The sequence below is a fragment of the Glandiceps talaboti genome, chromosome 16 (assembly GCF_964340395.1).
Source record: "Glandiceps talaboti chromosome 16, keGlaTala1.1, whole genome shotgun sequence".
Lineage (NCBI taxonomy): Eukaryota > Metazoa > Hemichordata > Enteropneusta > Spengelidae > Glandiceps > Glandiceps talaboti.
Window position 1 is genome coordinate 18,885,023 of NC_135564.1, and position 26,692 is coordinate 18,911,714.

General features: G+C 35.8%; 1 protein-coding gene across 1 annotated transcript; it reads right to left on the reverse strand.

The window, feature by feature from the left end:
• Positions 1 to 1,168: 1,168 nt before the first annotated feature.
• Positions 1,169 to 24,582, reverse strand: LOC144447191 (von Willebrand factor D and EGF domain-containing protein-like). Its single transcript, XM_078137095.1, has 16 exons — positions 24,525 to 24,582; positions 23,847 to 24,239; positions 23,176 to 23,226; positions 21,995 to 22,245; positions 20,450 to 20,533; positions 19,544 to 19,676; positions 19,061 to 19,281; positions 18,693 to 18,763; positions 17,089 to 17,155; positions 16,421 to 16,642; positions 12,292 to 12,497; positions 11,260 to 11,677; positions 10,136 to 10,483; positions 2,158 to 2,215; positions 1,455 to 1,489; positions 1,169 to 1,273 (listed from the first exon to the last, which is right to left on the reverse strand). Exons 1-16 carry the CDS (start codon positions 24,580 to 24,582, stop codon positions 1,169 to 1,171), a joined length of 2,721 nt encoding a protein of 906 aa, XP_077993221.1.
• Positions 24,583 to 26,692: the final 2,110 nt, after the last annotated feature.

Consider the following 26,692-nt stretch of genomic DNA (forward strand, 5'->3'; position numbering starts at 1 on the left):
GTTGTCCAATAATTCTAGACGTTGCTTGCAACCAAGACCACGTCCTTTGCAACAGCCAAATGGTAGAGTTTTTCTTAAAGATAACGAGGATATATATGAATGAGCATTCCAACAAATTCAGATATGCTGAATATCCTCAGAAGGATAGACAAAGGAACCACGACCACATTCCTGGCAATAGCCAAGTGACAGTGTATTGGAAAAAACTACCAAGGGTAAATTACTCATGAGAAAGTTTCAGCATCGCTATTTCTAGCAACCGAGATCGTCACTGCCAATCAAACAGTGTCTCTTGCAAGAGTCCTTTCCTGCCATAACAGCACCAGATAAGATATTTTCTCTTTTCTCCCATTAACCCACTGATATAAACAGAATAGTTAATAGAATATATAATCGATGTTCTGTTTGTTTTTAAAATCATACATATACATAACCATATACTGCTCAACAATCTTTATTTGATGTCAAAACATGGGAAGCAGCATCGTCAAAAGACAAAAACAAACTGTTAAAACTGTAATAAAACTTTAAAGGCGATAAAATCAGTTATATATATATATATACACACATACATACATATATATATATATATATATATATATATATATATATATATATATATATATATATATATATACATATATATATATATATACACACATACATATATATATATATATATATTACGCTATTACGCTCTGCCACTGCGGTATAGAGCACTGTCTTAGCAGATTGATACTCACCGAGTTATATATATATATATATATATATATATATATATATATATATATATATATATATATATATATATATATATATATATATATATATATATATATATTAGAGAAATAGAAGGTTTACTTTGTCAACTATACAATATAACAGAATATAATTCAGGACATGTAAATTCTTTGACTTTCAACAAAATCTAAAAAATAAAATATATAAATTTCTCATTGGTAATTGTTTAGTGACTTTTATGATGTCAACTTTTAGATCCTTACAGTCATTGTGAAAATAATGAAGTGATTCTGAGTATATTTGCCAAACAGAATTCCAAAAACTCGTGTATATTTGTGGAGTGCTTAGAAGAATTATGAGATGCTACGAAATCAATGTTACTCAAAGCAACAGGAGGAAAAAGAATGGTTCTGTTGCATGCAAAGTCTTAGGTGGTATTTATCTCCATTTTCACTGAAGATGAAGATGAAGTGTCATTTTTGAAGTGACCATATTGTTGGTTCGTGGTTGGTTCAACGGATCCATTTGCTGTCTGAAAATGGAGAGGAAATAATTAGGATATAAATATAGTGATATAATCTAGACTATCGAAGAAATAAGAAACTCCATGTCTTAATGCTGACGTTCAATAAATAATGCAATGGTTGTGGAAAACAAAACTTGAAAACAGTTAATAGAAAGTTAACAGTACTAAGACTTCTAATATTCCTTACCTGTTTCTCTCTCTTTTTGTTCCAAACAACCACAGCTACAAGACGAAAAGTTGGTTTATGTTAATGACATGTTAGTATCAAGCATAATTCAAAATGCGTTTCTTGGAACGTAGAGTAAGCAAATACTCTAATGGTATTACGTGTATCAGAATCCAGCTAGTTTCTGCCTTAATACCCGCCCGTTCGCCCGCCCACCCGTCTACCTGTTTGTGTGATCAGGAGTTCACAATTTGTGCATATCCTCTATTCAGATCACATGTAGAAAATAATAATATGTATTATTCATTTCACAGTTTGATGCAGACATCGCCTTACATTTTGAATGATGATTTCATTTTTTGTCCATTCATGTCATCAATATCTAAATGTATTTTTTTAACGATATCTAGGAAATACTGATAAACATTGGTTTAAGTAGATTTAAATTATAAATTAACAGCTTGGAGGGCTTCTTCACAGGTAAATCGTGATATAGAAGACGACATGTATGTTAGATAAAACTGCTAGCATTCGATCTTCTATTCTACATGAATGACCACAATATTTGAACACAATTGTCGACCATCCACAGAAGACAACTGTTTTTGTGATGGTTGTCATGTACGTATGTGCAAAGAAGTTTTTGGTGTTTTTGTTTTAGTTCCAGTTTCATCGTGCATGCAAAACTTTAAGATGCACAGACTTCACGACTTTATTGACTTACCAACCATTGCAGCTACTGCGACAATAACTAATGAAACAACAACACCTATCACCACAGCCTGAAAAGAAAATTAAGATAATGTTAAATACAATGAGATATATTCTTAAGTTTTTTGTTTCAATACATCATTGTATATTCTACTAATACCACAGCTCCATTAGTGGTGATGACTTGATGATATTGTATATAACTACATCCCACTCACATTCACACTCAAACCAGGTGACATTGAATGGTTGTCAGTGGCAACATGGTGTCATAGTATTATACTAACCCCTTGTGAAAACAACTACCACGATGACCACCATCACTTTTGAAAGTTGCCGTTGCTCATGATGATAACGACAATGACGATGACGACAATGATGATGACGATGCTCAACAATTATAAACTGATAATAACGCCAATGGCATTGTAGCACAATTATATTTTAAAGAAAATTGTTATCCAAATGTTGATCCATTTTAGGCATATGTGTTCATTTGCAAAATATTTATCCAGTTGCCTATCTATTCCTGTTATTACCTCTACCATAGACAAAATGATTTGGCTATTGTTATGGGCATGGTCTTGTTGATAGGATATTTGCACACGTATTTTGAATGCTTACTCACTTATCTATTATTAATTCCTGTAATCCTGTAATCCTTACAAATTGAATACAAATCGTCATTTGGCTATTGCCAAAGGCGTGGAATTGTTGCTAGGCATATTTGCATACATTTTGAATGTTTACTCAATTGTCTACCAGATGATGTTGTTATCTTTGCAAAATATTCCGACACATTGTTGTTTCCAAGGGCGTGGTCATGGTTGCTAGGGCTGTGGCAAATTGTTTTGCACATCTGCAGATAACACTTCTAGAAACATCACACCAAAATTCAGCCACATCCACCATGACCAAAATTCACATTTTTACATCTAATTTGCATATCGCTGACGACATTTCCACGTGTTTAATAGTTCGTCATCTACACATCACTAGAAACGTCTGTCAAATTTGAGCCCAATCATCGAAGTAGTTTCCGAATGAAAGATTTTAACCAAAAAGACACATTTTTAGAACTAATTTGCATATAACTGACATGTTATGAAAACTTCATCTATACATATCCCTAAGATCGTCCCCACCATCAGATCATCTGACCAGTACACACACACACACACACTGTCATTTCACCATATTTATAGCACGACTGAACCTCAGTTCAGTTGTACTAAAACCGAAAACATTGACATTTCAAGCACTGCTACAAGCGAATATAATCAACAGGTTGTCATAACAATATCACACATACCAACAGTATCGATCAACCCATGAATATTATAGACGAACCTATCACCAGCCCGCAACCTACAGACAACTATTAACTATTGATAAATTCCGACCATTCTATCAACAATGAAACCATGGAAGACAACAATTATGACCAACACAACAATGACTTGATTCTCAGGAAAATACGGATAATAGAGAACGAAGAAAGTTGGTTTCAGTGTAGTGTGGGGGTGGTGGTGGTGGTGTTGGATTATAATGATGATGATGATGATGAAAAATATCCTTGTATAACAACGTGAAGTTATGCAGAGTCGACTTACGTTTTTGCTTCCTTTTCCTTCCACACCTACTGAAAGAAATATTAATCACAATTACTAACTAAATGAGTTCTTTCACGATTTATCAATGGTAACACAATAATTTCAATGATGACATGGTAAGAATGGTGTCTTGCATGAATCATCTGAGAATTGTAAAACAATTTACAAAGTATATCGTTTCTTATTGAAATCAAATAAGGGTGGTTAAACCGTTTGATAAATTCTGAACTGTACTGTGCAATGTTTTACCCACAACTCTCTCTGATTTGTACTAGGACTGTCAGACATGATCTTCTTAAAGTCAGACAAATCTCACCAGTGTACAGAGTTTTGTAAAAACATTTCTGACATTTGCAAAGTGTAGAATTGCCACTGATGAGTTTCTGAAGAATATTTGCAACGAAACTAAGGGAAATATATGCACCTGTTATGACTCTAAATATCGATTACTATGAATAGGTACAACGAAAGAAAACTTCATGCAAACTGACTACCCAAGTTGGTGGTACTTTGGCATCGAAAAACATTCTATTCATAGCACGTGCTTAATTTAGTTGTTGGTGCATTCTTACGCAATATTTGCAAATTTCCTTTTGATTCCAAAGTGTATTTCTGTTACATATTATCTAAACGTAATGATTAAACTTTAAACTTTAAGAAATAAGGGTTATTGAAGACGTCATCAAACAAGGAAACTCCAAGCATATTTACCAATCAGAGAGAGTTATGGGTAGGATATTGTATAGTGATCTGTACCACAATGATTCTATAGCCCTTGTATAATGATGTGAACCTCTCATTACGGTTTGGCATAAGTTTATTTTGAAATCAGGGACTGCCTAAAACTATATCAACAAAACTATTTTTAAAATAGTTCCTGGAGATGCCACGAATATTTAGTAATAGGCTTGTGCATATATCTGTTTTACATGAAAACAATGCAATGCTTAAACTTGACAAAAATGTAATATCAAAATTTCGTAATTAGTTTGAAAAGAAGAGTAAAGGAAAGGCACCAGTAAATAAGGGAAAAACACAATTTGCGGCAGTAGAATGAGGAGAAAATGGGTGGGGGGGGGGGTACGATGTACAAAAAATGGGGCTGCGAAGAAGCGGGGGCCTTGCAAATTCTGGTGGTCTTAAAGACGAGTTACAAACTATTTTTCTCATGATTTGAACCAAATTTAACCCAAGCAGCAGTCGTTTACCAAGTACATTTGCGAAAGTTCTTGAGGCTTGGCCTCAATAAGTTCTTAAACCTATATTGAATCATTATGAAGTGGGCGACTTCCAGAGAATGTGTTTGTGTATGCCTAAATCTCTTGATTCGGGTATTGAAGACAATATTCAAGTATTCTATGGGTTTCTATAATGTGCATAGTTTGAAATTTTAGCCTCAAAATCATGGCTTCCTTCATGTCTTCATCTTCAAAAAAAATGTTCACCGTGGGAGGGGGTGACCTTCCCACTAACGAGCATTTTGATGCTGTTTCTTGCAATGGAAATCCCTGCTAGCTAAGTATCTCAAAGTACAGGTTACAGTCCAATGTGTCGTGTATCGTGCATCTCCAGAAAGCAGGACAGGGGTAGGGGTAACGTACCATATACTTATATATATATAATTTTCTGTAGCCTTGGGGGCGGGGCTTCAAACATTCTTGGGTTCATTTCGGCGCGGGGGGGGGGGGGAGAGGAAACATTTTTGACCAAAATATTTCCTCTTCAGCCATCCAATTGCCTTAAATTCTCCGCGTTCACATATATTTTATGTTATCTTTTGTTTAATACGCAACTAAATCTTACCGACAGACGACCATCCGTATTCATCCAACGAAGGCGTGCATATCAGTGCTGAATTATTGGGATGGTGCTGACCAGTCTCAAAGCAAACACCGAGTACTAAACATGAATCTATCTGTAATCCATACCACAAAATATAAATATGAGAGAGAGAGAGAGAGAGAGAGAGAGAGAGAGAGAGAGAGAGAGAGAGAGAGCGATAAGAAAAGCAATTATACGAGTTTCTGAAACATAAACCAGTCCTGTGTTGGATTAAAGGTGGTGAAATTGCCAACATTGTCGAAGAGGAACACGAGCATAGCTACTATTTGTCCTCAATTGCGATTTAAACAGGGCAGCAAAACACCTATCTTGTGCATGTGTATGTACTGGCAGTCTGTCTACTTGAATCAGCGTCCAATTCGTAGAAGGGCATATACATTTTGTATACTATTTTTCCAGAATCTGCCCCCCCCCCCAAAAAAAAAAACCCCAACAAAACAAACCAAACACACAAATAAACAAACAAAAAACAAAAACAAACAAACCCAAAACAAAACAAAAAACAAAAAAACAAAACAAAAACAACAACAAAAAACCTCCCAAAACATAACAACAAACAGAACCCGAGAGTCTAACGAAGACTATACGGTCAATGATATTCGCGCGAAAAGAACGACTTCCCGGAGTGTTCATCGCGTTTAGTAATAATGCAAGATATTTTTACTGATGTATTATAGAAATAACGCAAGACATGCAAAAATGCAAGGCAAATATTCTCTATATTCCGAATGCATGTATGACAGAACCAGCGACATTTGTACCCTAGGATTGTTTAAGAATCGAAGTATTCTGATATTTAGATTATTCGTTTCACCCTTCAATTTTGAGCAATTTTATTTTACTCTGGTCTTTGTTTGAACTATTTTGAAGACAAACACAGGCTTAAACTAACACAACAATAAACACAATAGTAACAATTAAATGTAACATATCATTACAATTAATAAAGGACCGTTTGGCAATAATAGAAACGGGGGAGGCGTACCTTCTTTCTACAGGTTCCTGCCACTTCACATTCCATACATACTGAATTATACACAGTAAACTCGAGATCAGGAGAATACTCGACGCCGTCATTACTGATAGATATTTTATAGTTGTTCAAAGCGGAACGTCCTGTATGTCCTGTAAATGCTTTGGTAAGTTTCGTGCTCTTCAACGGACAAGCAACCTCTTGAAAACTGACCAATAGCGATTTTGACGACAGCTCATTTCCCTGTAAGTAGATAAAAAAAACCCTCCTTTAAACATCCGTTTCAATACATTGATAATATTTCATTCTTTTGAGAGAAAGAGCAAAATTTAAGGTGGGAGCAGGGTAGGTCTGATTAGAAAATGTTGTTTCTGTCATCGCAAGTGTAACAATAACCTCCCCTCCTCACCACCCAGCACAGTAAATGTCAACTGCAGTGTCCATAAGAGATTTCTTTACAAAATAATGTGAGCTTTGCAGAGAGAAATCTCATATTGGTTTATAACCTAAAGACGGCATCATCATGGCTGCTGCCGCGACGGAGGTGTCACCTCCCACGATGAAAACCTCTTTGAAAATAAGGAAATGTATAGGAGGTCAATTAGGATATCAAACACATACATCATAATTGAAATTAATATAATACCTAGTTATGGTCTTCTGTACCTCAATTATGTAAATCAGGTTTACTCAAATCGGCAAGATTAGATATTATTTTGCTGTTGCCCTCGCTTTACCCATATATATGTACAAAACAAGATTCAAAAGGTAAACGACTGCCCCAGAAGTTAAATTTGAATCACGAACCCAATCACGAGAGAAAAAAATCAAGCCCCTCTTTTCGACAATCAGAATTTGTATATCCCTCCTAGCCTTCGCAGCCCTAATTTTCGTGCCCCGTTTTTCGTCACTGCACCAGACCTCCGTGTCGTAAACTCTGAACACTCCCTTAGATATGAACCTTTTCTTTCTCAAATAGCTGTATCGATTGTTTCAATTTATTCATGCTAAGATTGTAACATGGGTTAGACTCGATTACTTGTAAGGCAACCAATTTATGTTTCCCTTCGTTTCAATGTTATATATCTATGCGAAGAAATATATCTTATTATACCATGCACGATCCAAGCTGGACAAAAATATACAATTTCTACTGTGGTCGTTCTACGTCACGATAACGCGTATTTACGTCACTGGTTCTGCTGTGTTCGCAAATATGAGTCAAAACGTTCACAATCAACATTACATGTACTTTCCCCGATTTTTCTTTGACATTACTGGCGCTGCAGGTATAACTATGTTAGTACCCAGTATGTTTCTTCATTCAGTCGGAAAATACTCGTGACCAGTACCGTAGCCTGTGTGTGTGTGTGTGTGTGTGGGGGGGGGGGGGGGGGGGGGGCAAGGGGGGCAGCTGCCCCCTCCCGAGATTTTTAAGGTAAAAAATGCGACTTTTCGAGTACAAAGCGATGTTATTAAAATGGTTATTTACGTGACGATTCCTAGCACGCACGCTTTGAATTCATGGTTCACTAAAGTCAAAATTGACTATACTTAGTGCACTGAATCCTCGCTAATATGGATCTCTATTGTACGCTGCCTAAACATTGAATGAAAATGTGTCCAGTTAAAAATTGTAACTTTTTGCAGTGTAGCGAATTAAAAAAAAAACTGTGCGAGAAAGTGCAAAAGCAGCGAGCACATGCACTGTGCATTTTCTGCAAGTAACACAGTAGTCTTGAAAGTCTCCTTCATTTGAAGACAGCAAGTCTCAATAATGTCAGAGAGTGAAACTAAAAAAAAGATGTCGTGTCCAGCAGTCTGTTTTGACATTTGGGGCACGAAATCAATAGTTCAATATAGGATAAAAAAAATCAATTCATTTAGTTAGACCTCAGACATCCCCCCTACCCTTCTAACTAAAGTGGCCAAAATTGATAATTGTTTCAGGCAGTGCAAATCAGTATGTAGTAGTACATAGTACTATACTATGAATACAGTGAGAAAAGTGCTCTTTATCAACACTTTATAGTTGTCTTTGTAAAAGGCTAGCAACAATAACAACAACAGTAGAACCAATATTTGAACATGGATTTGAACAACTGTGAAAATTCTGCTAATTAGATATCATGGATGGCATTATCCTGTTGTTGTTGTTTTTACATTGATCTCCCAGAGCTTGTTTGTTAGTCTCTCAAAATCGTTTGATGGATTTTTGTACCAGGTACATCGTGTGAGAACATGCACCGGGACTGGTCAAATGACATACCAGAGTCGGGCACTGTCTCAGATTACCACCCGTCGTCACAGACACGAAGAAAAGAAATTTACAAGAGTGAGACATACATACACAGCGAACGTCATGGATTTGACCTTGTTCCCAACATGTCTTCAGTGCCATGCATTTCCTAGGAGCGAAAATTCTTACATTTCGCAATTTGACATTTATCTGGACCCCCACCCCAAAACTAACAGAATTTAGTTTTTTATTCGACATTGAAATACTGATCTTGCTTCTCAGCATACCATTTTGTATCACATCAAAGGAAAAAGTCATCCAATGTGAGGTCGCCTACATGCAGTGACTCCTAAGATGCGCTTGGTCTAATTTACATCTTATTCCTTATACTACAACATTTACTGATAAAACGGTAGATTTCATTTTGGAATATTTTCTGGCCCTAAAAAGGACCGTTTGTAAGTGATCACAATATCACTCTGAATCGTCGTCAGCAGCGTTTAATTGACTTTAATAGACTTTCAATTGTCACAGTGTTCGACGTTGTCTTTGGTTGAAATGTTATTTGATATAATTATCTCATTGCACTGACACTAGCGTTATTCAGCAATTCATTTTGAAACGACAATTTGCTATGGCCCTGAATTTGTGAACAGAGCTGTACCTTTGACATCAAAATCCAAACTATCTTTTTCATTATAATGATAATGACAAGGAGAATCCATTGAGTTCACTTTGGATTCCGACATAATGTAGGGCTTTAAAAGTTTTAGGAATGGCAGAAAAAAATATGTTCAAAATTTTAGTTCTACATATACTTCCCGTTGTACCTGCACAGACTGTTGGGCAAATAATTGGGTAAAGCAGAGGGTTATTTTGATGTGTTACCTAGTTGAGAATTGAAAGCACCATTCTTCCCTTTGAATGTGACATCTTTTCGGCAGCTACTTTCAAAAGATACGAAATTACATATGATATGAAATTGCTTATGCTAAAATGGATATAATGTAAATTACATGCAAATTTATGTAAATTAGCCATCTTTCCAAATTTTAAATGCATGATTGCACGCAGACAAAGTTCTGCCCCCCCGGCAATTTGGTCAGGCTGCGGCCCTGGTACCCCATAAAGGGTTGTCACTACTCGTCTAACGACTTGAAGTGACAAAGCCCCCTTATAGGTCCCTCGTATTTTCCTTGGCTGAAGGGAGAAACACATTGGGGAATAATATCTAATTAAATTATAATATGATATGTTAATAGGAAGGTAAGCTATAGCTTGCAAGTCTTAGTATACAGTTTTTTAAGAACGTATTTTGGCTTACTTCTTCAAATGTTATCCTACATGTCAAATATTCGGTGTTCAGAAATCCCTCTCCGATAACGAATACATATTCACAAGGCCGAGTTGCCACGTCACATGCTCCATCCCATCGTAAACCATGTACTGTTGGTTTAGTATTTTCAGCAACTGAGCAATCCTCACCAACATAACCAGAATTACACGTGCAGCGCATATTGACACAGGTGCCATGAGAACTGCAACCATTAACGCAAATGTTGGATGTGATCGTCGACGGATTCGTAACAGATAGATCTCGAACAGCTGTCTCACTGCAAATATCCTGATATGTATTTAGAGATGAAATAGCCACATCGCTATCACCTGAGATCTAAAAAAAATTAATAAAGAGATTATACAAATAAGGGGCGAGATCAATAGTTCGATGTAGGATAAACTAAATTATTTTACTTTATTTGGGGTGAGGGGGTTTGAGCCATTTTACTTCTCATCGGACAAAACTCAATTTTATTTTTAATGGATCTATTTTGTAGCCCTAAATACAAATATTGATAACAAATGTCGTCAAATTGAGAATGGAAGAATTTTTACCATAGTAAATGCATGGCACTAAAATACAGTGAAGTGTCAATAAAAGAACGACTTATCCTCACTACATACTGGCTTTGTATTCTTAACACTACATACCACTACATACTGATTTGAAATTGACTGTACTGACTGAACCCTTTTGACTAAGTATGTAAGGGGGGGGGGGTTGTGGGTGGGGGTGGTGGTGGGTGGTCGGGCCCACCTAAAACATTTCGTTTGTATCCTATATTTAACTATTGATCTCACCCCTAAGTAAACAATGAACATGTAACATATCCCGAATATTCCCCACTTTGTATACCTTACTTAGCATTTTTCCACCGTTTAGTTTATGATAATTTGTCAAGTTATATTTAGTCACTCTGAGGTGGTTAACAGTTAAAAACAGAACGGCCTTTGTAATAGTTTGCCAATGACTTTCAAAACAATCACATGATCATAATACAAATGTATATAAATATTAGCATACACCATTGAGATTACCATTATTTTATCTCACATATTCATTTGATATCGAAAATCAACCAATTATACAGTTAGTAATATATCAAATACCTGTATATCGAATACACAATCGTCGATGATATCATCCCTTTTTATGTAAGTGTTGCTTTCACATCCATCTGCAAATTGTGTACCTTCTAACACGTTAGTACACTGTTCTGTAGCCTTTTGTTCAGTTACTCCAGATGGTGTGGGCCAATTGGGAATATCTGCCTGAAAATTCAAGTTCCAGCTGAAACTAAAATCGTCCGTAATTAAGTCAAGGCCCACACTTTCTACGTCAGAGGAGTTTGTTGCTAGAAACAGATCGGTGACATAATTACCTAATATATCCTGATTGGTCACACGAGCACGATACCCGCAAACATTTTCGCTTCTGTCATCGCCATGACAACGACAGCTTTTGATATTTTCAACATCTCTGACGTTATCAATTTCATTGATGAATAGACTATTGCCTTGTCCGACCCTGTTGAAATAAAATTAAACATTGTAATGGCATTAGAAAAAAACATATTTTTACATTAGTGTTATGACATTTATGATGAGATAGATGTGACTACTAATTTTTTTTGTGTGTTTTTAGTTAAAAGATTATGTTATTTTCATTCCATGTAGAGATATACACACAATAACACATAATTCCACAGAGATCCATTCAGGTTTTGGGACTACGTGAAAGGGCTGTGTTGTGCGCTCCATATCACGTGTCTGTGGAACTGTCAAGGCTTTCCCAGTCAGTCCATAGGCTATCCCGGAGTCACCTAGGCCCGGCAAACATGGTACATGTGAACTTCGTGTGAGTAATCATTCCTGACTTTTCGGGTCATTACTATAGGAGTCTCCCCAGATTCGCACTCGTCTTGCGAGTGAGACAAGGCTGATGAGTGTATAGCCTACTCATAGTGTCAGTAGAACCCTGCATTTTGATCAGTCACAGAAAAAACCCCCGTCTCCAGTGGGCTTCGAACCCATGACCACCCGACTGCAATATCGCAGTCAGCTAACCCTGAGCTCTAACCACTACACCATCGGGTGCCTGTGAAATCAATAGACACTATTTACTGAAATGAAAATACTCACCTCCAAGAATCGGCAAAGTTTTTTGGTTCACTGGATACTGGTATTGAACTCTCATCTGCCTTCTTGAAATCATTTGAAGGGTCGCCGTCAAACAATCCACAAAGTCCACCAGTTTCTCCGTAGTCATCGGACGGAGCATGCACCACGATGTCAATTCCCCAAATGTACAAATGAACCTTAATCCATGCACCAGAGTAGAAGTAGACCTGGGCAACGGCAAAATTTGAAATCAAAAGTAAATCTTGAGTCATCTTGAGTAATTGTTTTCCCCCAAATTTTATTATTCCATTTCTATGATCAAAGCAAGCCGCACTAGCTCGAAGTGTGGACATTTTAAATTACAATCCTTAATACCAAAGTAAAACGTTTTCTGTATGTATACCACAATCATTTATAGCATCCATATCAAGTGTAAAAGTATACTGTTTCATTTGTTATTTGACGACATTAGAAAGGCCACATGCTAGGCTTGTGAATAAACCAATTGAAACAGAGGGTATACTTTTACACTTGATATGAATGCTATAAATGAGTGTAGCACATAGAGAAAGTGCTTTACTGCGGTGTTACTCATTGCATTAGCAAATGAAACCGTATATTTTTACACTTGATATGAATGCTATAAATGAATGTAGCACATAGAGAAAGGGCTTTACTGCGGTGTTATTCATTGCATTAGCAAATGAAACAGTATACTTTTACACTTGATATGAATGCTATAAATGAATGTAGCACATAGAGAAAGTGCTTTACTGCGGTGTTACTCATTGCATTAGCAAATGAAACAGTATACTTTTACACTTGATATGAATGCTATAAATGAATGTAGCACATAGAGAAAGGGCTTTACTGCGGTGTTACTCATTGCATTAGCAAATGAAACCGTATACTTTTACACTTGATATGAATGCTATAAATGAATGTAGCACATAGAGAAAGGGCTTTACTGCGGTGTTACTCATTGCATTAGCAAATGAAACCGTATACTTTTACACTTGATATGAATGCTATAAATGAATGTAGCACATAGAGAAAGGGCTTTACTGCGGTGTTACTCATTGCATTAGCAAATGAAACCGTATACTTTTACACTTGATATGAATGCTATAAATGAATGTAGCACATAGAGAAAGGGCTTTACTGCGGTGTTACTCATTGCATTAGCAAATGAAACCGTATACTTTTACACTTGATATGAATGCTATAAATGAATGTAGCACATAGAGAAAGGGCTTTACTGCGGTGTTACTCATTGCATTAGCAAATGAAACCGTATACTTTTACACTTGATATGAATGCTATAAATGAATGTAGCACATAGAGAAAGGGCTTTACTGCGGTGTTACTCATTGCATTAGCAAATGAAACAGTATACTTTTACACTTGATATGAATGCTATAAATGAATGTAGCACATAGAGAAAGGGCTTTACTGCGGTGTTACTCATTGCATTAGCAAATGAAACAGTATACTTTTACACTTGATATGAATGCTATAAATGAATGTAGCACATAGAGAAAGGGCTTTACTGCGGTGTTACTCATTGCATTAGCAAATGAAACAGTATACTTTTACACTTGATATGAATGCTATAAATGAATGTAGCACATAGAGAAAGGGCTTTACTGCGGTGTTACTCATTGCATTAGCAAATGAAACAGTATACTTTTACACTTGATGTGAATGCTATAAATGAATGTAGCACATAGAGAAAGGGCTTTACTGCGGTGTTACTCATTGCATTAGCAAATGAAACAGTATACTTTTACACTTGATGTGAATGCTATAAATGAATGTAGCACATAGAGAAAGGGCTTTACTGCGGTGTTACTCATTGCATTAGCAAATGAAACCGTATACTTTTACACTTGATATGAATGCTATAAATGAATGTAGCACATAGAGAAAGGGCTTTACTGCGGTGTTACTCATTGCATTAGCAAATGAAACAGTATACTTTTACACTTGATGTGAATGCTATAAATGAATGTAGCACATAGAGAAAGGGCTTTACTGCGGTGTTACTCGTTGTATTAGCAAATGAAACAGTATACTTTTACACTTGATATGAATGCTATAAATGAATGTAGCACATAGAGAAAGGGCTTTACTGCGGTGTTACTCATTGCATTAGCAAATGAAACAGTATATTTTTACACTTGATATGAATGCTATAAATGAATGTAGCACATAGAGAAAGGGCTTTACTGCGGTGTTACTCATTGCATTAGCAAATGAAACAGTATACTTTTACACTTGATATGAATGCTATAAATGAATGTAGCACATAGAGAAAGGGCTTTACTGCGGTGTTACTCATTGTATTAGCAAATGAAACCGTATACTTTTACACTTGATATGAATGCTATAAATGAATGTAGCACATAGAGAAAGGGCTTTACTGCGGTGTTACTCATTGCATTAGCAAATGAAACAGTATACTTTTACACTTGATATGAATGCTATAAATGAATGTAGCACATAGAGAAAGGGCTTTACTGCGGTGTTACTCATTGCATTAGCAAATGAAACAGTATACTTTTACACTTGATATGAATGCTATAAATGAATGTAGCACATAGAGAAAGGGCTTTACTGCGGTGTTACTCATTGCATTAGCAAATGAAACAGTATACTTTTACACTTGATATGAATGCTATAAATGAATGTAGCACATAGAGAAAGGGCTTTACTGCGGTGTTACTCATTGCATTAGCAAATGAAACAGTATACTTTTACACTTGATGTGAATGCTATAAATGAATGTAGCACATAGAGAAAGGGCTTTACTGCGGTGTTACTCATTGCATTAGCAAATGAAACCGTATACTTTTACACTTGATATGAATGCTATAAATGAATGTAGCACATAGAGAAAGGGCTTTACTGCGGTGTTACTCATTGCATTAGCAAATGAAACCGTATACTTTTACACTTGATATGAATGCTATAAATGAGTGTAGCACATAGAGAAAGTGCTTTACTGCGGTGTTACTCATTGCATTAGCAAATGAAACCGTATACTTTTACACTTGATATGAATGCTATAAATGAATGTAGCACATAGAGAAAGGGCTTTACTGCGGTGTTACTCATTGCATTAGCAAATAAAACCGTATACTTTTACACTTGATATGAATGCTATAAATGAATGTAGCACATAGAGAAAGGGCTTTACTGCGGTGTTACTCGTTGTAATTCTCAGCGTGTCACCTGTGTTTCCAATAAAACACAGCTTGACAAACCATTCTGACTCCTATATGGGATAGGGATCAGCAACGGGGACATTATATACCGTAGGTTAGTGGGTTAACGTGTACATATTTGAAATAAGAGACCAGTGGATCAATTGCAGCCATAGACACTGTCTATGGTTGCAGTATCAAGTATTATACGCTACCTGTTACCAATCTCGCATTCTGATCCCTACAGATATGTAGGCGTATTTTTCACCTACTTTTGCTTGAATCACGTGATCACGTGACTGCATGCAATTCCCCCTTGTAAACAACTTGAACATCACAGACAAGAAGAAGTCCAGTTTTGGCATTTGGAATGCCAAACAATTTTTGAGCAGTACATTTTTTAAGTGGTACGCAAATAGTAAACATTACGTCATTACTATACAAAGCAAAAGCGCACCCTGATTGGATGATACAATTTAGGCTGTGCTGGAAGTGCATGGTGCTCGCTACTCATAACACGGAAGATTTGAAATGAAAATGTTTTTAGATTAATTCATAGTCGCAGGTAACGTATGAATATGTTACTTGCCAAATACTCAAAGACTGTTCCACATATTGCTATTCCAGAAAAAAGACCTCATGAAGATATGAAACTCTATTTGGCAAATAACAATTAGACATATCATTTTAGAAATGATGATGATAAATATAAAAGTGTCGTTGTTTTTTAATGTTTTAAAGCGGAAATTACATGTATGTGTTTACATGATAATACGGTGTGCCTTAATGGAAAGATGGCTGAAGTGTGATACAATGTTGATACTTGTTTGTTTGAAGACAGTCAGCGCCCACGAATAACCCATTTAATTTGTGAAATAAATTTCACTAGTGTTCCTAATACTCTCGTTCTTTAAACAATGCAAAAAAATCATACATGTACTTACGAAAAATGTATTACCCTGACTGTTCATTCTTAGCGTTGTACCGCTTGATAAATCTTGACTTCTAATATTTACTTTCGGAGCCATGTCTGTAGGTGTGATGTCAGCCGTTTTAAGTGCTGCACAGTAATCGATGATGATTTCGTCATTATTTTCTCTGACTGCTACACCACAGTTACAAGCCGTTCTTCCATGCTTACCACATTCTGTTACGCGGTTCTGCACCTAAAATGTTGCAACGGTGGGAGTACCTGTAAATGTATTTTCATTCAAACATGGCATCACACGATATAAGTACGAAGAGCTATTTTTTAAAGTAAATATGTTGCTAAAGTTCATCGACTTAATCTACAATAGGATCAGAATGATTTACAAATTATGTATCATTATATACGTTAGTTCCGTCAAACATTTGGCATTACGCATAATGAACTGAATGACGTAATGAGTAAGTACACAATCTCGAAACTTGTAAAACAATATTCTATAGTTAGGGACTTTTTGTAGAGTGGGGAAAACTCGGGTAATTGAAAAACTAAGTAGAGACCTTCCTAAATGAGAATGTGTGGAGAGGGGGGGGGGGATAAAAATTTGGTATTGAAATTTTATTTATTAATGCAAAGCTACACCTATATACACATGGTGAATAGCACTGCCAAAAACGTACCTACCTCAAAGTTTCTTGTATTACTTTTCATGAGGACAAACTCGCCAACTCCTGCATAATCGAATCTGAGTCTAAAGAATAAACAATGAAATGCTTGGTAATTTTCAACAGTTTACATTTTTAAACTCCAAACTCCACTGCCCTCTACATTTTATCTCTGTAGAAGAGAAAAATAGGATAACTCTGAATACACATTGTTATGAGTAACAGCGTTTACAGACTATTTGTTCAGTTTACTTGGATAATCAGTTAAAAGGAAATGTTAACCGAATGAGTGTGACGTCATCAAGTGCAAGTGACAAGACTATGACTACAGATTAACAGTTTCCAGGGTCCACAATCGATTGCTACTAGTTCTGTAACTAACAGTAATATATTCGTTAAAGATGTTATTCAAAACGTCAGACGTGGTACTATACAGTGCACTGTACTACCCCTCTACAGTAATATCCACTTCGCTCCACTCACTCCATACGTGTACTGCACTGCACTGCACTACACTGTGCTGTGCCGTGCTACACTACACTACACTACACTGTGCTACGATATGTTAAGCTACGCTATGCTCCCGCTGTAGAACAGTTTGATAAATTACAGTTCTTTAGGAGTAAATTACACGGCACCAAAAGACACCTAATTTCTAAAGTGACCCCTAACTTAGAGGTGTTTCCCAAAATGACCTACCACTTCAAATTGTGTTTTTCAAAATGCCCCCCCCCCCCAACCACCCACCATCAAAAACACTGACCCCCTCTCCAGTCAGTTAGAACTGACAGGCCATACGCTAAACCATAAGACGGGACTAGGGTAGACTAGACTACATTACATTACACATATAATCATCTCCACTATACTATACTATACTATACTATATTCCTCATCTATCTCTACTACAACTTATCCATCATAAAACTCTGTTCTTATCTGTTCTGCACTAATTACACTCTTACGCATTAGTGCACTCTTACTACTCTGCAATACACCTCAATCAATACTACTCTTAGACTACTTTATTCTTATGTAATTGGTTCAAGCCTTCATTGTAATATTTTTCCAATAATCTCTTCCACTATACAATGCACTATTAAAACTACATTATTTTGCTTTGCCTGTATTCCACTCCACTCCACTCCACTCCACTCCACTCCACTCTACTCTACTCCACTCCACTACACTACACTACACAAAACTACACTACACTACACTGTACTCCACCACACCTCAGCACAGCACAACACAGCAGAGCAGAGCACAGCACACCGCACTGCACTATACCACACCACGTTACACTTCGCTCCACTACGCTCCACACCACACTACACTACACTGCACTGCACCACACCATACCACACTATAATACACTACACTACACTACAGTGTACTACACTACACTGCTCTACTCTACACTACACTACACTACACTACACTACACTACAGTACACTGCACTACACTACATGACATTACACTACCATACACTATCTACTCTATTCTACTTAACATTTCTTGAATCCTGTTTGCTCTGTGGTTGAATCTATATTCCTTTGTATTTGTTTTCTTCACAAACTATCGTAGCAAAAAAATACAATGATGTTTATAGTATTACTCACCCATCAAATGTCCTGTAATGGGTGAAGCCATACGATCTACACTGTTTTGCATCTTTGTCAATGGTACGTACCTATGGAATGAAAATATACATTGTAGGCGGGAGAGAAATGTGCCAAGTTTCATAAAAGTCTTTTTAGGTGAAATATGATAAAGCAACACGCGATTTTAATTTTACAATGAGAAAAACCTTACCACACACACTCACACACACACACACAGACACACACAGACAGACACACATACAGACACACACAGACACACACACACACAGACACACACATAGACTATACTATTTCACTCATCCAGCATTTCATTAAAATCTCTGGCAAGTGTTCAGTAAATCTTAATCAATATTCAAATTTCTTACTGGAATTGTTTCCACGACATAGTTGTTCCAAATGAAAAGATTGTCGTTCGTTGGCTCTTCTAAAGGTTCAAACCCAATCCTAATGATTCTAGTTCCATCCAACACATTATCTCTCAAAGCCACCACGTTGTATATCTTCTTTGACGACCTCGTACTTTCATCCCAGTCTTCTGGGTTGATGACGACTGAACAGTCTTCAGCACTAATCAGAGCAACATCGTCTATAAGATAACACACGATTATCAACCTGGGTTATGATAATAATATAATTATGATGATGATGATGATGATGATGATGTTGATGATGATGATGATGATGATGATGATGATGATCGTCACCACTACCACCACCACCACCACCACCACCACCACCACCACCACCACCACCACTACCACTAATATTGAAAAAAGTATAATTTCATCATTGCATGTAAGATAATTATTCTGACGGGTAAACTAATAACCCTGTACGTTTATACCCACCTTCATTCGCAGAATACAACTTCAGATGGCAAGCATTACTAGTTTTACATAACACTGGTACAGTGCACTCCACAGTTACAGGTTCTGGGCCAGCATTTTCCTCCAAGATAATTGGGGAAGTCTCCGATAGTAACTGAAAAATGACGAAAAGTCGTTTTGTTAACTGTAAATGAGGCGTTAGTTACATGATCATCAAACAATATAAAAGCTTAAATACGTAGCCAACTAGTAATCAGAGACTGTGATATTGAAAGATACATCAACAGGTGTGTGAGAACAACAATCGTCTTTCATAAATTTGAACACACTCAGCAACATACTCGTTTTGCTCTCACGTTTTCAAGAAATGTATACAAATCATCTTCATCTACAGATCACCGTTTTGAACAGTGATATGTGTGTCTTTACTTATATAAAGGGTCATAGTTGTTGAATAGGGAACTTGCAATCCAGACTGAGCATGCTAAAACGCAAAGGACTATGGGGTTATCTGTGGTTATCGTAATACCCAAACTTGAGCTACTGATAAAATAAACCTCCCACGGTGTCAGGGTAACTATGAATTGATCATTCGTGGTTGCAAACAATGTAACAGTATTGTTTACAATACCAATTCATTAGTATCACACTCCCCATGATGCAATATTCAACATGTCGGGTTTGCAAGTTCCCTATTCTATCTTCATACCTTAAGCCATTACAAATTTGACAGCCATGATTTTTCAAAGAATAAAATATAGAACCTTTACAATACCAGTGCATCTCGGAGTCTATGCTATATCGTTACTCAAAAGTGCCAGTTTGTGCTTATGGCAGCTGTATCAATATACACAATCATTTACAATAAAAATGATGTTGAAGTCACTAGGAAGAAAGTCTACCTATATACATGTATCAAATACTTACTCGTATTCCTGCAAAATAGGCATTACTCGTTTGCCACGGACTTCTGTCTGAATTAACTGTGTATGCACGTGCGCGACAACTGACCTGTGGATATACGAATTACAAACATGGAATTAATTATAATAAAAGATAAATATCATTTATGGTATCGATCAAACTTAAGTGTAACATCATAATTTTCATAATAATACAGCTTATTTGAAAATTAACCACCCTGCCTGGGGAAGTTTGTTATGCTGAGTTCAAAAAAGAGGGTAGTTTTATGAACATCCATTGCCATGGTTACCTAAATCACCATAATATGTTAATCATTTTTCTAAAATTTGACATAAAACATTGAAAAAAAATCAAATTTAGTGAAATTTTTTATTCTTTTTGTTTGGTATGTATGAGTTTGTGCTACCTGGTGTAACATAAATTGTAAAAAATTGGATAGCTGTTTCCATGGAAACATATGGTAGACGTGAAAATTATGTTTTCGTTATATACACATACATCTCACAAATAACATTATAAATCTGATAAATATTTTTTTATTTGCACATTGAACACACTACAAAGGGTATTTTGTCGTGTTGAGTTCAAAAAAGTGGTCATTTAATGAACATCAGTTGCCATGGTTACCAAAATAACCATATTATGTGAATTTTTGAAATATTAGACATAAAACACTTTTAAAAAATCAAATGTAGGGAAAAACACCATTGTTGTTGACATGTACAAGTTGGTGATATCTGTTGTAACAAAGTTTCATGGTTTTTGAAATTATCTGTATCAAACTTAAGCAATTCTATAACTTTAAAATCGTCTGAATAAATTGAAAATACCTAAAATACCAGAAGTTCTTGACAATTCCATCTACACAGCTAGGTTCAGTCTTTTATCACAAAATCTTCAAAGTAAGTGTACACATACATTTGAGTACAAGTTGACATGATTGTTGACTCCATACTGTATATTATTGTTTGTACTGGGATTTTATCCAACAAAATATCGTAATACGTCAAAATCTTCAGACGACCTTGCTATTTGTGAGGTTAGCTAGCCACTTCGCTATAATACCACTGAGTAATCATAGACTATGAAAGGGGGACCTAACGTTCGATCCTGACGTGGCCATGGAAAATCAGACTGTCGTATTTTTCTTAAAAGAAGCAAATCAAAGAGATGCTACGAGATTCGACCAGAGACGTATAAACGTCATCCTAATATTTTTTTATTTTTATTATTATTATATAATATTTAACCCCTTCACTTGTAATAATTAGAATAATAATAATAAAAAAAACATATCGATATACCAACCTTCAGCAATGACACAGACTCCACTGTTACATTAGCATTATTATTAATCAAAGCTTTATAGTTACTAAAATGTATTGATGCATCTAATTTCTAGATTAAAGTTATAATTAAATTGTTGCATATTACACTAACCAATCAAAGAAAAACATATGCAATAAAAATTAGAATTTTGGATTTAATATACAAAGCAAAAGTATTCAGCATGAAAATATTTTGTAAATGTATATGCATATAACTCACTATCTTTCCAAGTCGGTTGTCATCATATGTCATATTATGACTAGATAGCGTTATGGACAGGTCATCTTCATCAAGGATTGTTGATGTGAGAGTTGGATCAGATTTGTAGTCAAACAACCATTGAACTTCAAACTTGACATCAGTATTACTTTCCGTAAACTGGACTGTACATTTGAAGTAGAATTCTCCATTTTCATGATTAATTAGAGGTCCTTCCAATTTTGGATCTCCCGACATACTAGGATATGGTTCTGAAATTATTAATATAATACATGAACCGAGAACGAAAAGGCAATGCGTCGCGAAATTACATACATGGTTTCACTTTTGCTTTGTTCGTTCTTATTACATTTGAAATAGAATTTTCATTATTAAGCATTGTAAAAAATATTGACCCTTTTAACTGTTACTGTGACTTATTACATACCCTAAAACTAAAAGGACTTTTCCTTATGCACAAACAACACACGTGCACAAATACGCACACACATGCTCGGTGATAAATAATAATCATGATAATACACAGATTTTGCTCTAACCTAAAACACGCTGTTTATTATTTAATAATAGATACGTTAGACACAACAACAACAACAACAACAACAACAACAACAACAACAACAACAACAACAAAAGCAACAACAACAGAATTATCATTAAGTACTCAGTGTTTTGAAGTGGCTTCCCTTTCCCCCACCTTAGAGTATTGAGCGTAATTGAAACTAATTATAACACTAACAATGTTATTTAATATTTTATCATTGAGACATGTCATAGCACAAATCTTAAAGATGCACTAGCTGTAACATGGGTATTATTTTTTCAGACAACTAACAATATATTCACTGCAAATGGATAAAATGCAAGTAATTAGACATTGCCCATGTCAATTAGAGGTATATTTTATATATAAGTAGTATAGTAATAAGTTGAAATCGTAATTCATTTGAAGTGTTGATTTTTGGGTGTGGTCCCCAAAATCAATTTGATTGGACAAATTACTATACTGTGTGTACTGCTACAGAAAGCATATTGAATCACAGGTGATTCAATACTGCAGCTGTTCAGGATGTATGATATTATGTTTAAGTCATTAGATCGAACAAACAGTTTCAAAAATGTTCCAATTTCAGCTAGTGCAGCTTTAAAAAAATTACGAAATTATGATGGCGTATACTAACCTACACAGTCACTGCTGTCAGAACTTTCACTGTCACATATATTTGCATTGCCTTATCAAATAGAAACGGACATCATTGGTAAAATAAGTCATTGATATGCTTGGTTCAGTGCGAACCAATACTATGAATGAAAACATCTCCAAACTTATAATCACTACGGTATCAGTTACACTGGCAATTTACTTTGAGTTTAATATTTCAATCACTATACTAGAAAAACACCTGTTGATTAGGTATGAGTACATTGTACTACATTCAGACTAAGGTAAACCCGTGTCAAGGTCTAGACCATGTAAATAATTAGTTGTTTTTTTTGCCTCGTCTTCTGAGAAGACTAAATTTGATATAATTTTATAGGTATCTAAATAAGTGTTTATTAAGGGTGGAAGTTGACAAAAGTTTATCTGAATTTATTCAATTAATACAGTAAATATGCTTATGCAATATACAGCAGACAATTTAAAAATATTCAAACATATGTTCATCTATTATTTTGCGTTTAGCTTTAAATAACGACTTTTACTTGTTTTACTGTTCTCCGATTTGGATCATGGTAAGTCGAAATTTCCATTAGCAAAACCCAAAACATATGAGGGCGTGTTAATGTTTATTTAGTCAGTAGATAGGTGAAGAAAATAACTAAATGTAAGGGATATATTTGAACCATTTACCTGCACAATATGCATAGTAACATTCAGTAGGTACAGCAAGGTTGTATACGTAGAAGTCACCGCAGTTCTTTATTTGTATCGTGTCAGACCATCCACAACAGTTTGGTTCATCCTCACTGGCACAAACCTTACGGGATACAGTGCCGTCTGCCTCCGAAGGATGGCTTCCATTGATCCATATTGGGTCATGTGTTCCACACGTATATGGTTCTACACAGTGTGTTGGAATGTTTCCCCCTACCAGACTAGCAAATCTATACCAAGTCGAGGAAGAGAGACTGACGTCACATATCCATTTCGAAGCGGACGATGGTTGAAGATAGCTTGTTGATCTCCTGTAGTCAGTAATGTTGACATATGTTGAACATGGGTCAGAAGTAGAAGCAGCGAATCCTTAACATAATGAATCCCCATATGAAAAACAAAACAATGCAGAAGTGAATACATTTACTCAATACTAGATTGATTTAATGTAAGAAATACTTTTCATTCTCTGTAATTAAACTGTGGTTTTAGTGTTCATAGTTCATCTGTTTTCAACTTATTTGATGTTTTCAATCTCTACTTTTATCGTTAGCAGGTAACGATATATCGCGTTTTTGTACTAAATACAAAATAATTATTTGCTGTAAATGTTATTAAATATTGTGTATGGCAATTTTTATGGCGTAAACTTACCTATGTTAGCAAGGAAAAAACAGAACTTGACATATGTATGAAGCTTTTCTTGTGTCATTGTAGAACTTGCCGATCCAGATATCCCAGGTAGGTATACTGAAAGATCAATTAGTAATTCTTAGTTTTTCTTCTCCTGATTGTACGAATACCAGGAAAACGTTTTGAATGAACCTAAAACCTTTGGAATAAATCTTGTTTCTTAATCAGTAACAAAATTCTAAATAGTGTAATGTTTGATGTCAACATCTATCTTGTTATATTGTTACCTCGTATCAAGTAGCATAACTAACATTAAATTGATAAAATACAATAAAGAAAGCAACTGTTTGCCTTCAATATTACACTTCAATGTAAAACACACGTACGATGTGTTGTTACCTTGTAGCTTTGTGAAGCTTCACTTGAGGTGTAAGTAGTCTTGTAGTAAGACCAGGATCTGCGCTCGGAATGTTGCCAAACAAAAGTCGGGGATGACTGCATCCCTGTTTCGCAGAGGTACACTCGGGCAAACCCTCGACAGGACCAAATGTTTTGCTATGTGACCTATGATTGCTTTTAAAATGGCCACAGTATCTAGCAGCCAGTGTATGCTGCCTTACACAAAACTCATGCATAGGGGCAGTGTCATTTAGAAAGTGACGCACAAGAAACGTAATTCCTTCGTTTTAGTTTAAAGTACCCCTACTCCCGAAATGGGAAAATGAACGACCTGTCCTATGTACCTACTTTATATGCACCATGATATCACTAAAAACGAGAAACTCACTTTGCAATGATTAAGAAACATATTACAATCTCTGCAAAACGTACTTTCAATGGAAAATTGTATTTACCTGTCCTCATTTTTTTATAGTCTTCATATTGTCTTTATAGTTTTTTCCGCACTTTTTCTTAATTTATGCTTGCATGCAAGCACGCTTGTTGATTTTCACAACTGCATGGCTCAGGTAAAACATACACTGCATCAGGATGGCGATGTATGTTCAAGTCTCATGTGAAAAAAACGAACCGATCTCTTCAGAAAAACTAAAACTATTGTTGAATATTTGTTTTAGACCATTGAAATTCTGATTGTAACAAATTTAACATTGATAACAGGATTTAAGCAACATCATCAGTCAATCGATCAACTTGTTGTGAATGCCGAAATAAATGTTCGTAATAAATCATGCTATTTGCGAGACCTGAGAATACTCGTCAAATAGGTGACACTGCATCGGTAATGTTAAGTTTAAGGTTTATTTATTATCCAAAAAATCATTTTCTATTTTTTAATATTCAATGGCGATGTGCCTAAAATGGGGTTTTGAGGAACGGTAAAACAATCAGGCAAATAGAGGTAAAAACGACAAACTGGTTAAAATAATGACAAAATGGTTAAAATGACAACTTAGTAACACGCACACAGTAATAAATCAATACACATTTTCACAGCAGCAATTTAATTGAAAAAAGTGTAAAGTGCACATGTTCTCTCGATTGACTCATTTATTATGAAGATAACAAAGTATACACGTAGTAAGAATGGAAATCAATCATCACCCCTGCACTGGTTGTCAAGTAAACAAAATGAATAAAATGGAATTTGCAATAAACGTTGAGAACGGATTTCAATGCATTCTCTGTGGATTGAATTAACGTGTATCATCGAAGGCAAATTTTAACACGTACCGATGACTTTCCATAACCTGTGTTACTCGAAGTTTTTATTGGCAATTCCGACAACTACTTATCAACGTCACATGACAAGTATCAACAGTACATTTAAGCCATTTGAACTTCACATTGATGCAAGTTTCTCAGGTTTAGGTGCTGTACTTGTACCAAGGAGAAGGAAAGGAGAAGCGAGTCATTATCTATGCAAGTCGTGGTCTGTCAAGAAGTGAGAAGAATTATCCAGCTCACAAGCTAGAATTTCTAGCATTGAAATGGGCAGTCACTAAAAAATTCCATGACTACCTTTATGGCAACAAGTTTACAGTGGTGACGGATAATAACCCGTTAACCTATGTCAACAAGTCTGCAAAACTAGATGCTACAGGTCACCGTTGGGTAGCAGCATTGACCACCTATGACTTCAGACTGATGTACCGACCAGGAACTCAGAACAATGATGCTGATGGTCTTTCCAGACAACACCAGAAGACAACATCAGAAGTGACTGAGAC